This window comes from Carettochelys insculpta, chromosome 2 (genome assembly GCF_033958435.1).
Source record: "Carettochelys insculpta isolate YL-2023 chromosome 2, ASM3395843v1, whole genome shotgun sequence".
Classification (NCBI taxonomy): domain Eukaryota; kingdom Metazoa; phylum Chordata; order Testudines; family Carettochelyidae; genus Carettochelys; species Carettochelys insculpta.
In genome coordinates this window covers 184,179,655-184,194,491 of record NC_134138.1, presented here as the reverse complement: position 1 = coordinate 184,194,491, position 14,837 = coordinate 184,179,655, and the positions used below count along the sequence as shown (strand labels likewise).

The window sequence follows — 14,837 nt, the reverse complement described above, 5'->3', positions numbered from 1 at the left end:
AGTACAAGCACACATCTCTTACCCCAGATCTGATGCCTCTGCAAAATGTGAGCAGGGGACCAGAAATTACGCTGGCCCTCTGCCAATGGCAGAGCCTGCAGGAGGTAGGGGAGAGGTGCAGGGAGGTGGGCAGCTGAGCCAAGAGAGACTGCAGGGAGGCAAGGGAGGGCCCACTTTGGAGCGGGGGAATGGAAATGAAGCTGGCCCTCTGTTGACAGCAAGAAGGCAGGCAGCGCAGCACACAAGCACAGGACATCTGTGCACAGAAGCTATGGAGAGGCAGTGGAGGGGCCCTGCAGCGGGGAGCCAATTGCGCTGCATCCCCCTTTTGAAATTTCATGACCCCCAGTTTGTGCACCCCTGCTTTAGGCAGTGACCTGAGGAGATTCCAAGGGGGGTCCCAACATAGAGGTATGGTACAGACGGAGGTGGAATAGGAATAGAAAGTGACCCAGACAACAGACATAAAGGTGCCCTTTCTTAAGCCATGTATCAGGACCATTATTCTGAGAGGCCCTAGGTTGAAACTTGATGGAGCAGGGTAGAGTTGAGGTCCCCTATCCTTCAACCACAGACTTTTGCCACTAGATGATAGTGCCCTTGATCCTAACCACTGGGCAAGGAGACCACAGGCTCTCACCACTGGGCCACATGCCCTAGAGTAATGCCACCAAGCAGTACTACTGGCTTGGACATAACTCCTGCGCCCACCCACACAGAAACAGTTTAAATTCGTGACCATTTAGTGTAATTAATATTGATATTAAACTACAAAAAGTCACAATCAAGAAGCATCATGATTAAAAGATAAGAAAGAAGGGCACGTCTGTAATCAGTGTAAATTAAACCAAATGACACGTATACTTTTCCAGCATAATTAACCCAACTGTTCGAAAGGAGTTTTTTAAATAAAATATATAGCTAGACACAAAAATGGTAAATGAGAAAAGTCAAGTGTCCTAAATAATAGACAGCTTACTAGCTCCACCTATAATAATGATAATTACTATAAATATGCTCTTTATAGATAGTAATGTAACATTATTATACAAAAGTCATATAATAGTAATAGTGTCCTGAAAAATTCCATTTAAAAATGAAGATATGTTTGAATTCACAGGAGAGCAAAAACAATAGAGCTTATTTTTAAAATGTGAAAGTTATGGCTCACCCTCTGTTATTTTCAAAGGTTTGGATGAATATTTAGGAGCAAAAAAATGCATTTTTGGTGAAATTATTGCTTTCTGGTGGAAAAAAAAATTCCCAAACAGTACTAGAGTGCTAAAATGACTTTAATGTACCATACCATATGGCTTCTCACCAAGCAACCCAACATTTTTAAACTATTGTAATTTTTCTTTGAAGTTAGAAATGAACTGCTCGACCAAAAAAGCTGTTCAAATCTGGGGAGCATACAGAAGCAAATGGACTGCCTATAATTAATTGCTCACAAAAGAAGCAGTCAATGAGTCTATTACGTATTCATCAAAAACAGTAGAATCACACTAAAAAAATAAATGTGGGCCCTATTGAACTCAGTGACCAAACTCCCACTGACTTGAATGGGGCCAGGATTTCATCCTTGATAGTTTAATTTGAGATAGAGCCAAACCAAAATATTGCATTGTCAAGAAATTTAGGAGGTGGATCTAAAATTTGCAGTTGAGGTGCCTCTCTGATTTTACTTCAGCACTCTGTTTTGTGCCTTTATCTGGAAATGGTAGGGGTCAGGTGTTCAATGGTATCAATCTTTTATGCCAGTGGAACTCAGCTGGTGATCTGTCCCTCTAGAACAGTTTCTCAACTCCTTTTTTTTTTTATGAAGTACGCCCTTCTAAAAAAAAAAAAAAAATGTTGTAAGTGCCTCCAGATTTCTCTTGCATATCCCTAAGTGTCACCAGTTGAGAAACATGGTCCTAAAGTAATCTGAGGATTTGAAACAAATGCGATTCAACTGTTTTGGATTACTGTACCCTTTTCAGGAGTCAGATTTGTTTTGCATACCTCCTCGCTTAAAAACTACTTACTTACAAAAACATGCAAAAATAATACAGAAGACGACTACTGAAAACTTGCTGACTTTCTACCATCTTATTTTCATTAAATGAATTGCAAGAGAAATATTGTACTTACATTTCAGCGTAAGGCATATGAAGCAGTAGAAACAAGACATTGTCAATGAGCTTTTAGATTGTACTGACTTTATTAGTGTATTTTTTTGTAGCCTGTTGGAAAACTAGGCTAATATCTAGGTGAGTTGATGTACCCCCAGAAAACCTTGGTGTACCCCTGAGGGTGTGCATGCCCCTGGTTGAGAAACAACCATCTGGAAGGTAAGGGAAACACAGATCTAAACAGGAAAGAGAAGACAGATGCCCTGCAAATAATTCTTTCATGTTTAGAACTATTTTGTGTATTATGTTACCTATCGGACCTGCTTACACCTTACACAGTGTTTTACACTGGCTTTGAATTGCATGGATTCTGGAAAGGATTGTAAAATAGATCCCCCAAAAGGCTTTTAAAATCCTTTATAGTATGGTTGTTATTATTAAGAAGAGTTTTAGTTTTTGTTTGTTGTTTCCATGGGGTGTTTAGGAATTTGAATCCTATCCTTGGCTTAGTAAGGAGAGCTTGAAACTTCATGGTTTACAAGGTAACTTTAGACCCCTTTGACGTATTTGTGTGCCTAAACTTATAGGATAGCTCAGTAATATGTATCCTCCTCCCATTCTGTCTCTGTTGTGTCTGTACAGTGCACAGTGTCCTTTTCAGCACTGTCTATAAATGCAGTCCAAGCTGCTATCCAATAAATACATTTTAAATGTGGATGCAAATCTATCTATTAATAATAAACCAGAGCAGCATTTTTTTTGCCTTACAGGGATTCAGCTCCTCATTCTTAAAGTTATACATTCAGTAGCAACATTCCAAGACCATGTCCTTTACTGACATGACAAAGTGTTGAGATCCTTGTGCAAAGTTTCTGCTGATAAACTGAAGAAGGGTTCTTCTTCCTATTTGTCAATGCCTGGTGAAAGAGAGAGAATACATTGTATATTCCAGGATGTGTGATGAGACTTACACACTGTGCTGTATTCTATATTAATAACCAAAGTCAGATCCTTTAAAATAGCTTGAGGTCCACTCTTATTCAAATTAATGCCCACTGGGTGATGATAGTTCATAGGTGCAACTCAAATGAAGATTTCTGAAATAGTGTGGTCTGAGGAAAGATATAGTGCTGGGGAAAATCTAAGTTCTAAGGGTAGGTCTATACAGCCATTATTTTGAAATAACTTTGTGGACCCCTACACAATGCAACTGCTATTTTGAAATAATTTCAAAATAGCGTCTGACTTAGTTCAAAATTGGTAAATCTCATTCTACAAGGAATTGCACCTATTTCAAAATAGCTGTTTCAGAATAGGTGATGTTAAGACAGGGAACAGAGCCTATTTCAAAATAAGCCATAGTGCATCAAGTGACTATTTCAAAATAGGGACTATGTGTGTAGCAGGTAGTGTGGGCCATTAACAAGCTCCTGCTCCAGAGGCTCCTCCACATCACTGACTTGGATGCCATCATGGTCAGCTTTGACACCCTCAGCTTCCCCCATTGTTTTGGGGTGCTGGCTGGGATCCACATCCCCAGCTGGACCCCGAACCACAGGACTATGTGCTACATTAATCATAAGGGCTATCACTCCATCATGATGCAGGCCCTGGTGGACCACTGAAGACAGTTCCTGGACATCTACGTTGGGTAGATGGGCTGGACCCACAACACCAGGATGTTTTACAACTCCAGCCTGTGCTGAAGGATAGAGGCGAGCACCTACATCCCCCACCAGGAGCTAGCCTTCGGGGTCATGGGCATGCCTTTTTGCATGGTGGGGGATGCAGCCTACCCAACTATGCCCTGTCTCATGAAGTCCTACACCAGCCATCTGGACCCTACCCATGAACTCTTCAATGCCCACCTCACCCCAGCATGCAACCAGATTGAATGCTCCTTCAGGCATCTGAAGGCAAGATTCCATTGCCTCATGACACAGCTGTATGTGGAGGAGCAGAATGTCTCCCATGTCATGGCCACCTGCTGCACTCTCCACAATCTGGTGTAGCGGAATGGGGAGGACTTCCTCCCAGGGAGGGGGCCAGACAGCAGAGGTTCCTCTGAGCACCCAGGCACGGCTGCCATCACCAAGCACACGGGGATGGGGTGCTTCCAAAAACCTTTCATTGAACACAATATAAATGTGTGTAAAATAAACATTGTGAAAACTAACTATTTACAATGTGCAATGACTATATACAGCAAGGCGAACTTGGGACGTGGTGTGGGGGCATCTCAACTTGGAGGGAGGGCTTGGGATATGGGGTGGGGCACATTAGTCCTGGGAGGGGGGGCCACAAGCCATGTTGGCTGCAGAATCCCCTCCAGAATCCCCTCCTGCCCTGGATTTGGGGTCCACATCGGAGTTGGGATGGGGCCGGGAGCATGAGGAGGTATGAGGGTGGAAGGGTTTCAGTGGGGGCAGGCTCAGCGGGGGGGCAGAGGAGGCTTGGAGAGTGGGGAGGCTTGGGGGCAGGGGCACTAGCCATGGCCATTGGCCACTGCAGTGCCTGCAGCACCATTTTGGGCATGGAATCGGTAGGAGCAGGTGCAGGAGGGGGAGCAGGCAGGAAGGGGAGCAGGGGTGACAAGGGGAAGGGGATTAGCAGGGGCTATGTGCATGGCAGCCTGTGCCATCCCATCCTCCAGGATATCTAGGAGGCAGTCCATCCAGGCCAGCCAGTGGTCCAAGGCCCACACTCATTCCCATTGCCACTCCTGTTCCACTTGCAGGCACTGCTCACAAACTTCAAGCACAGCCAGGCCCTCCCTGGAGCACCCCCACATGCCTGTGGCCTGTAGCACTGTCCGTGGGGGTGGATGCTGCCTGTTGCCTGCGGGCATGTCCGTCACTGGGGGGCACACGCCTCAGTGGTGTGTCTGGGGTAAGGTTGTTGAATGTGCAGCTGGCCCACTTCAAGCTGTGGAAGGGGCAGATGCCGCCTCCACGACCCTGGGACTTTTGTGGTCCCGGGTAGCACTGGCAGCAAGCTGGTGCCCATGCCCAGGGCCACCCACTGGGTTCAAATGGAACACTGCCATGCACGTGCATGCACGAGCTGGGCCAACAGTGTGGATTCCTTCCCAAGCCATCCTGGAGAGGCACATGGCACAACCTGTCTGTCCCTTGGGTTATGTGACCTGTGGGGGACTCACTGAATGGTTCTGTGAAGAGATCCAGAGATTCCCATGCCGATGTTGTGGCACTGGAGGGGGCCAAGTCCAGGGCTATCATTAAGGTCTCTGGGCTGTCCTCAGGGTCCAAGGATGGGTCTTGTAGTGGCTCCAGGAGGTTCCCAGGTCCTGGAACTCCATCTGCATTGCAGAGGGGGCCTTCCTAGGGTCTTGCAACTTGGGCCACTGCCCTCACCTCCCAGGAGCTTCACCAACTCATCGTAATAGGGACAAGAAGCTGTCCCTGCCCCTGACTTCTGAAGTGCATCCTGGGCATGCATATCGCCCTGGTAGAGCTGCTCACCTTGGACTGCACCTGCTGCAAGGTGCGGGTGGGGTGGCTACACTCTGCTAGAGCTCTGGCAAGTCAGGCATAGCCTGGGATGTTTCTGTGCTTTGCCATGGGGTCAAGGAGTATAGCCTCCTCAGCCCAGAGGTCCATCAGGTCCTGGAGCTCTCGCGCAGACCATGAGGGCACCCACTTGTTGGACCCCTGGGGTGGGTCCTGAGACCCCTTTGCACTGTCCCACAAGGGGCCAGGGAGGTCTCAGGCAGCCTCTGCCATAAGTATAAGGTGTGGCTTTAGGGGTGTGGCGTTGAAAGCCTGCACACATGCCCTCAGCTTGTTGCACGTGATTTCTGAAGCTCCCTGTGCCTTTAAAAGTGACTGGAGGCAAAGATCAGAGATGTTTGCTTGCAGTGGAGGGCACCTCCTGGATCCAGCTGGCCAGCACACTGGAGGACCCCTCTGTTGACAACAAAATGGTCCACAGAGCATCTGCACAACTTTTTTGTCAACAGGAAGCTGTCCACCAGGCACATTGCTCAGCGTGGAGAGGCACAATGCTGCAGGCAGATGTGCTGGGTTTTGTTAACATTCTGTCAACAAAGCATATTTTGCATGTAGAGGCTCCACAAGTTTTTTTCCCAACACCAGCCCGGTTTTATCAGAAAAACCCTCTCATGTAGACATAGCCTTTGAGAACTGCATTAATCCCTCTGTCCTTCCCACACCATGCTTCCAACCCCTGATTTCTTCCCAGAATATTTAATCTAAGACAGAAGACATGTCAGCATCACCCTGGACAGAACTGAATGCCACTGAGTGATATGTCAAAGCATGTTCAGTGGAGGCCTGTCATTATTTGTTGATGCTCACATGTGCGTGCCCTTTAATTTTCAATAGATCCAAGGTCTTCCCCTAGTCTTGCCATTCCAGATCATATTTCTGCGCCCTAGCCATCAAGCCACTGGTATTCTTAATGAGCAATTTTAAAGCTATTTTTACAGTGAATTGTGTTAAAACATACCACATTATTCATAGAGTTAATGACCCAGAGCTCCTTTGTAAAGCACTTTGAAATCTACAAATGAGACATGCTGTAAGTGCTAGGATGGTTTTACTATTATTTTCCATTGATGTATTTAACAATAGCTATTGAAGTCAGTGGAATTATGCTGGAGATAACTTTGACTCTTGAAAAACTTTTTTTAAATGAGCCTCACTTGAGGTGTAGTTATGTGCTCTAATATTTGTGAAAAGACCCTGCTGTCTTTCATGCAGTACATGTCTATCCGTATTTCAGTTTTACAGACAAGGTAATATTTCAGGAGCTTGTTTATACTCCTTACGCCAAAGGTTTTAAAATAATAAGCAGTAATGTTAAGCAGCCATGAGATAAGAGGGAAGATTTTTTCGTGGAGCAGTAGCTGTTTGAAACATAGAAATGAAGTGGTAGGAAAAAAAGATCAGTTTTCAAAATGGAGAGCTGAACTGTAAAGGTCCCCCACGGAGCTATAGAGGGACCACTGTTGTTCCTCATTCATTAATAATCTGGAAAAGAGGTGAGCAGTGAAGTGGCAAAGGTTGCAGGCAATGTAAAATTATTCAACATAATTACATCAAAAGCTGACTGCAAAAAGTTACAGTGTGATCTCACAAAACGAGGTGACAGGACAACTCAGGACAAAATTCAACTCTGCTAGATGCAAAACAATGCACACTAAAAAAGTAACCCTAGCTACATATACAAAGATGGGTTCTAAATTCGATATAACTACCCAAAAAAGAGATTTTGTTGTCACCAGGGCCAGTTCTCTGAAAACTTCCATGCAGTTCTCAGCAGCAAACAGGCTAAAAGTATGTTGGGAACTATTAGGAAATAGATTGCAGGAAAAGAGATGTAAAATATCATAGTGCCACTCTATAAATTCATTGTGTGTGCATGCTTTGAATACTACCTCCAATTCTGGTCACCCAATATGAAAAAGGATATAGTGGAAGAGGAAGATGTTCACAGAAGAGAAGAAAAGGTGATTGGGGAAATGGAATGCCTTCAGTCTGAGAAGAAATTTTAAAATATAGTTCTGTTCAGCTTTGAAGAGAGATGATTAAAAGGGACTTATGACAGAGGTCTATAAAATCATGAACAGTGAGAATGAAGTGAATAGAAAAGTGTTATTCACCCATTCATGCAATACAAAAACCTTTCATCACCTGACAAAATTTATAGAAGCTGGTTTAATACAAACCAGAGGAAGTACTTTTCCTGCACACAACCAGCTTGTGGAACTCACTGCCCTGGGAAGTTGTGATGGCTAAAACTGCAAAATTACAGGGCTCAAAAAAGACCCAGATAGTTCATGGAGGATGGATCCATCAGTGGGTATAATCAAGTTGGTCAGGATTGTGACCCTATGCTCATGGCAATCCTAAATCTCTCACTATCAGAGGCTGGGAGTGAAAGATAGAAGTGGGTCACTCCATAATTGCCTCCTTCTGTACACTCCCTGAGAGGCTCAGGTATGGGGCACTTTTGGATACTGGACACAGGCAAGATAGAATATGGTCTCACTCGGTATGGCAGCTCTTTAGGTTCTGTTCATCCCATCCAAACCTGGCTCCGTGTCATTTTTTTTTTTAGAAAAGCAAGGTTTTGCCCATTTTATTAGCCAGAACATCCATGCCCCCAATGTTTTTGTTGTGCTGATTAGTCATCAGACAGAACTTGACTTCTTTTAATGGTCACCACATATATGGGGGAGAGGGGGCTTCTCACAGAAATCAAGGGAGTTAGGGTGCTCAGTACTTTTCAGGTGTAAGCCTATAATTTATTTAACAATTTCATATAAAAAGTGTCATGTAGGAGAATTTGTGGGGATAAAAGGACACACTTGACTTACTTGATATAAGATGCATATGTCTGCTGCCTGCACATGCAACACTCTGTGTGTGTGTGTGTGTGCATAAAATAAATTTTATATAAAAAGTCTGCATGCTATGTGTAGATTTTCACTTGTTGTTTTGTTTCTTGTAGATTATTGGAACAATTCCACTGATGCCAAATCCAGTCCAATCCAATCAGGCTGCAGGAGGAGCTCAGGGCCTTCAAGTGCAGCCAATTACCCCTCAGTTATTGACCAATGCCCAGGGTCAGATCATTGCTACAGTCATTGGAAACCAGATACTACCAGTGATCAACACCCAGGGAATAACACTATCACCACTCAAACCTGGCCAACAGGTAAACTGTCTATGGCTTCAGTGCTTTTAAAAACAGCAACAACAGAAATAACTATCTGCTTCTTACTCACTTTTATAACCTAAACCATTCTATCTCATGTAATGAAAGGTATACTTTAATTATATTCAGAGTCATTCAGGCGGGGAAAAATATTCAAATAAGTAGATTTGCTTTTCTCTGATGAGAGCAAGGTCCTTCAGTAATGTGTTATTCTGAAAGGAAAACTTACGTAAAGGTGAGAGACATATTGCAATATGGAGAGACATATTGCAAACACTTCCATAATAGTTAATGGGCAAAATATAGTATGTTTCATTTTCCTGTAAAAAATAAAACTGAGCTGTTCCGTAAGAAAAGAAAAGAAGTATGTGGTGAATGTGAGCGTGCGCACACACACACGCACACCCTCAAGGGAAAGTTTGTTGTGAAAAAGATGTCACTCAATCCTCAAATTTCAGGATGGATATAGCAACCTCATATATTCTGAAAAAGACTTCCTTAGTTCATTAAATCCTTCATGATTGTCTAGTACTCTCAAGGCAGGATTAATTCATTCTTACTACGTTTGTAAAGAATGAAATGCTGTCTGATCCAAAACATCATCATCTGAAAAAGGAATAGCCAAATGCAGAACATACCTGTGCAATGATACCAAGTTCTGATTGCCAAGAGAAACCATATTATAAAAGGGTCAGTCATTTCAATCTTCAGGTTATTGCGATAATAAGTCTATCCCATAACCCATCCCTCCTGAATGCTAGGTCCATGCTTTTGAGAATTCTAGGATAAAATTAATCTCAACTTGTCTCATGTGAGATTTAAGAATTTCTAAAATGGCTGCACTGTTCTTTGCCAGCTTATTCTTTTGGTTACTTAAGGGAGGAATTTTCAAAGATGCTGAGCTTTGCTCCAGCTGCGCTCCCATTGCAGTCACTGGTCCCATTAAATTCTCTGAGAGCAGAGCTGAGCCAATGTTGAGTGTTTTTGAACATGCCACCCTTATCATGTAGTAATAGGAATGTGAAAATCTCAGCCCATGTATTCCCCTGCGGTGGAAAATCTGCATAGGGATTGGATTGGGAAATGCAGCAGGTTTCTTCCCATGGTTTCTTCTGACAGTGCAACAGAGAGGACAGGGTTTTCTCTCTCTCCTGGAGCAGGCACAGGATGAGACTCACAAAAACTGTTGCTTTTCTGAGATCCCCTGAGAAATTCATGCATCTTAGGACAACCATGCAGCACAGCAGTCAGTTAGCAGCAGTCTAAAAGGCATCACAGCTCTCTGCTGAGCCAGGCTCCTATGGCATGGCTGCTGCAGAGAGGGACCCCATTCAAACTAGAGCTGCTTGTGGTATTAAAACTCCCGAAGTGGGCAAGAAGGGAGTGGATGGGAATCAGGGACTTATCCTCTCTGCAGTTCTGACAGAGTCAGCTTCCTGTGGAGAGAAGCACAATGCCTCCATGAATTGTTGCTAGGCGATGCAGCTAGTTGCAATGGGATGGTCCAGTGGCTGAAGAGCCACAATCTGGCCTTATCATATGGTATGTTAATGTCTCATCCCATGTGAGATGAGACACACAAGGACAAATCATCAGCTCATGCATATTGTAACAGCTCCACTGAAGGCAATGGAGCTATGATAATTTACACCAGTTGTGGACCTGCTACATATTGTACAATATGAATAAGAACAATAACTATAAATTGCCCACAATAAATGAAGGAGACCCAGCTATATGTTAAATAGTGGTTTTGTCTCAAGTTTTATTGAGTAAGAAGCTGAATCTTTAAAAACCAGCAACTGAGTCCTTGGAGAGATTTTATTTTCAAAGTAGAAATAACAATTTTTTCAAGATTTATTTAAGTAATGGTTTTTCAAAAGACCATCACCTCCCAACCCAATCAATCTGACCTTGTGCAGTCAAATGTTGGGATTTCAGTGGATTATCCCACCAGCACCAAAAAATATTCCTTTCTTAAGTCTATGGTAAGCTGAGATAGAAAGGCCTTAGTGTGGTGGTCAACAAAAATCTAATACAAAATTCTTGGTATATTTAAAATACTATAAACTCACAGTTTTAATTAGTGCAATAGAAAAATAGTTCTGTGTGTTTGGGCTCCCTCTACTGGGACTTCAAGCTTTTACTTGCAGCCCCTAACTAAAATCGGTGGGCTTTTGGCATTGATTTCAGCTGTAGCAGAGCTCAGGCATAAGAACCTAGTGCTGCACATTGATACTGCCGAGGCTCAGGTGAAGAATCAAATGTGAGGCTGCAATACGGTGGCTGGACCATTTGAAAAGTAAATGGGACCACACAAGCTATAAATTAGTAGTTTACCCAATTATCTGCCAGACATGAACCCCATGCATAATTTTTGACTGCAGATATAAACCTTCACCCAGGTGAGGATATTTCAGTGCAACATTTTGTTTCAATTCATCTCTGCTCTTTGGCTATAAAGGCTAATTTGCATAAGAGCTGAGCGAGCACTCATAATGCCTTTAAACTCACTGGGAGCTGTAGGGACACAGGAGCTTTGAAAATAAGACCCACACTCTATTTGGTTGGTAATTTTCAACATTTTTTAAAGTGTATTGGAGAAAAAAATGCAAACCATTTCTTTAAATTTTGAGAGTGTCAAAAATGATATAATAAAATGGGGTTACAGCCAATCTCAACTCATCATGCAATTTTCCACCCTCTTGGAAATTCTGCAGTTAAGAAAGTTCTGCAAATATGTCAGATTCTCTTCCTTAGTGAGATCTGACTATGCATTCAATGGCTATTGCAGCTAGTCCTCACAGTGGCTCTGAGGTTTCCTTGCAGTCTTTCTGCAGACCCAAAAATGGTTATGTTAGCTACCTTAGCTTTCTGGATTTTTGTCTAGATACATATGAATCCATTGTAACTACAGTTGAACCAAAAAAATGACTAGTATAACAGAGAGCAGCCTGTAGTCCTCAGTGACTGTATTTAATTTAAAATACTTTATATTATGTTTCTCCTATATGTTTCCCATTGTGAAATAAAAGTATTTGTAGAGCTTTTCAACATATTCATAAAAATCCAGAAAAAGGCTAATATCATTCTGGGTTATATTAACAAGAGTGTCATATGTTAGATATGGGAGGTAGGTGTGTAATTCTGGCCTACAGTCTGGGCACCACACTTCAGCAAAGATGTGGACAAACTGGAGAAAGTCCAGAGGAGAGCAACAAAAAATGATAAAAGGATTAGAAAACATGATGTGCAAGGAAAGGTTAGAAAAGGTAGACATGTTTACTCCTGAGTAAAGAAGATTGAGGAGAAACCTGATAGTCTTCAAATCCGTTAAGGGCTGTCACAAGGAGGCTGGTAGTCATTTATTCTCCATGTCCACTGAAAATAAGACAAGACATAATGGGCTTAATCCATAGCAAGGAAGATGTAGCTTACGTATTGGGAAGGCTTCTAAGTAGAGGTTGAACTTTTCTGGTCCAGGTTTCTCTGGCTGGCAACATCTGTGGTCTAGTTTCTGGACCAGAGAGCTTCTGGACCTGAGAGGCCCAGCCGCTGGCAGCGGGAGCCAGTTGGGAGCCTGGCCAGGGCTGGGAGCAGAGCTGGTGGCTAGGAGTAGAGCCTATCCAGTCACCAGAGGTCCAGTGGCTGGGGGTCTGGCCAGGGCTGGGAGTGGAGATGAGTAGCACCAGAGGGGCCAGCAGTCAAGGAGCAGAGCTGGGTTGGCAGACTGGGGGACAGGGAGGCTGGCAGGGCCAGCAGAGGAGCCCAGTGACTGAGCCAGCCACAGAGTTGGTGGCTGTGACGGAAGCCTGGCTGGGAGGCTGGCAGCCCCCCAGGAGAGCCTGGATGCCAGCAGCAGAGAAGCCAGAATAGACTTCCCCTGGGCCAGCAACTTCCTCATTTGGGACCAGTCAAGTCCCAAGGTCCAACATATATAAAAATAGTTACACATAGGAATAGGCTTCCAAGGGAGGTTTAGAAAATAAAAGTGCACTTTATTGGGGCTTTTAAAGAATAAATTATACAAACACTTCTCAAGAATGAACTAGGTATTCTTGGTCTTACCTCACTGTGTGGGCAGGGCGACGGGGATGGATTTGATAATCTCTCAAGATCTTGTCCAGCCTCCATTTCTATGATTCTATGTTATGAATTCTACTAATATGTTTGTGCATTATTCACCCAATTCTAGATTATATGTCAAATGAACATAGGCCCAGATTATTCTGTTGTACAAGTTCAACCTCTCTAGTTTGGCACTCTCTCATCTGGCAACATCCATAATCTGGTATGATTTTAGTTAGCCAGATGACCACTTATCACGTGTGGCCAAGTTTCCCATTGTCCAGTAAAATTTGTTTACAGCCACCAGTCCTGGCTCTCAGTGTCCTGTGCCAGAGGGGTAGCTGTGTTAGTCTGTAGCTTCACAAAAAAACAACCAGTCCTGTAGCACTTTAGAGACTAACAAATGTATTTATTTGTAGATGAGCTTTTGTGGGTAAGACCCATTTATTCAGATTTGGAGCAGATAATAAGAATCCAGGGTTTATATAACAGGGAGCAGGGAAGGGAAGGAGGAGGAGGAGGAGAAGAAGAAAAACAAAACTAAAGTGTGTGGGGGGATTGTTCTTCAGCTGTAGTTTACCCCTAAATGCCTTCTAAGAGCCCAGCAAACAGTAGAAGTGTTGGTAATGTGCTAGACTACTGACCTCCCCTGGTATAGTAAATTGTCTCATTTGGCACTGGTCAGGTCCCAAGGACACAGACCGGAGAAGTTGAACCTGTATTTTAAAATTCTAACTTTCTCAGAAGAGGCACCAAAATAATCAAAAACAATCTATGTTTGTTTTTAAAACCCTCCATTGTCAGTCACAGAGACATGCCATGGCATAATGAGCCAGTGACCCATCTAGCCCAGTATTCTGTCTCTGACAGTGGTCAGTACCAGATGCATCAGTGGGTGTAAGAAACCTTACAATGAATAAGTAAGATTAGCGCAATGAATAGCACATTAGTGGAATGTCTCTTCTAAATCCAGGTAACAAGGATAAACTTTTCAAAAGTGTCTAAGTCCTGGTTAAACTCAATGAGACTTTAGCTTCTAAGTCCCTTAGAAACTTTTTGAAAATTTGAATGTTACTGATTTTCTCATGCTCTGAACATGAGGGTTTATATTGCTTATATACTTTCCAGCCTATCTAATTTATCCATGGTTAGCTTAGTTGTTTTTATTAATGACTAATTGATTTTTGAATCTTGCTATGGTCTTGGCTTCAGTGATACTATGTAGTGCTGACTTCCACGGGTTAATCATGTGTTGTTTAAAACACTTCTTTCTATGAGTTGTAAATATGTTGCTTTTTAATTTAATTTTATGTTGCTGTGTTCTGAGTGAATAAATAGAAGCTACCAAGTAATGTGCCCTAAACTATTCATTATTACATATAATTATATCACATCACCATCTATTCATTTCTTCTCTGGGCAATGTGAAACAGTTTTTGTTTCAAAGTTTTTACAGCTTTCAAGTATGTTATCAGTTTAAGAGTATACAGTTGCCTACACATGCATAATACCTTTCAAAACATTGGGAATGTTTAAGGTGCACATATTGTATGCCTCATGTTTTTAATTTCTCTTCCTAAACAGTTCTTTCTAGACATCTGAACATTTTCATTGCCCTCTTCTCAACCCTTTTTATTTCTGCAATAATGTCTTGGATATTCTGTGATCAGAACGGAACACAGTAATAACGGTGAGGCCCCTCAGCCACAGACATAATGGCATTGTAATACTTTCAGTGTGATCCTCTGTGCTTCTTTTAATACAATCTAACATTTTGTTTGGGTTTTTTTGGTCACCAGTGCTCTCTGAGCAGGTGTTTTCAATGAGCTGTCCCCTATGATACTTATTTTTCTCTTAAGCTGTTACAGCTAATTTGGAATGCAACAATGTGTGTGAATCACTGAAATTATTCCTTCTAAAGCTTATCATTTTATATTTATCTGTATTGCATTT

The 14,837-nt window shown here is 42.8% G+C and overlaps 1 protein-coding gene across 2 annotated transcripts in view; it reads left to right on the top strand.

Moving 5' to 3' along the window:
- The window catches only part of POU6F2 (POU class 6 homeobox 2), a 423,061-nt gene that overhangs the window by 387,910 nt on the left and 20,314 nt on the right, over positions 1 to 14,837 (top strand). For both annotated transcript variants that reach the window (XM_074986042.1, XM_074986043.1), the window contains one exon: positions 8,610 to 8,816. In XM_074986042.1, the coding sequence (XP_074842143.1) occupies positions 8,610 to 8,816 (207 nt within the window). The remainder of the gene's footprint in view (positions 1 to 8,609; positions 8,817 to 14,837) is intronic.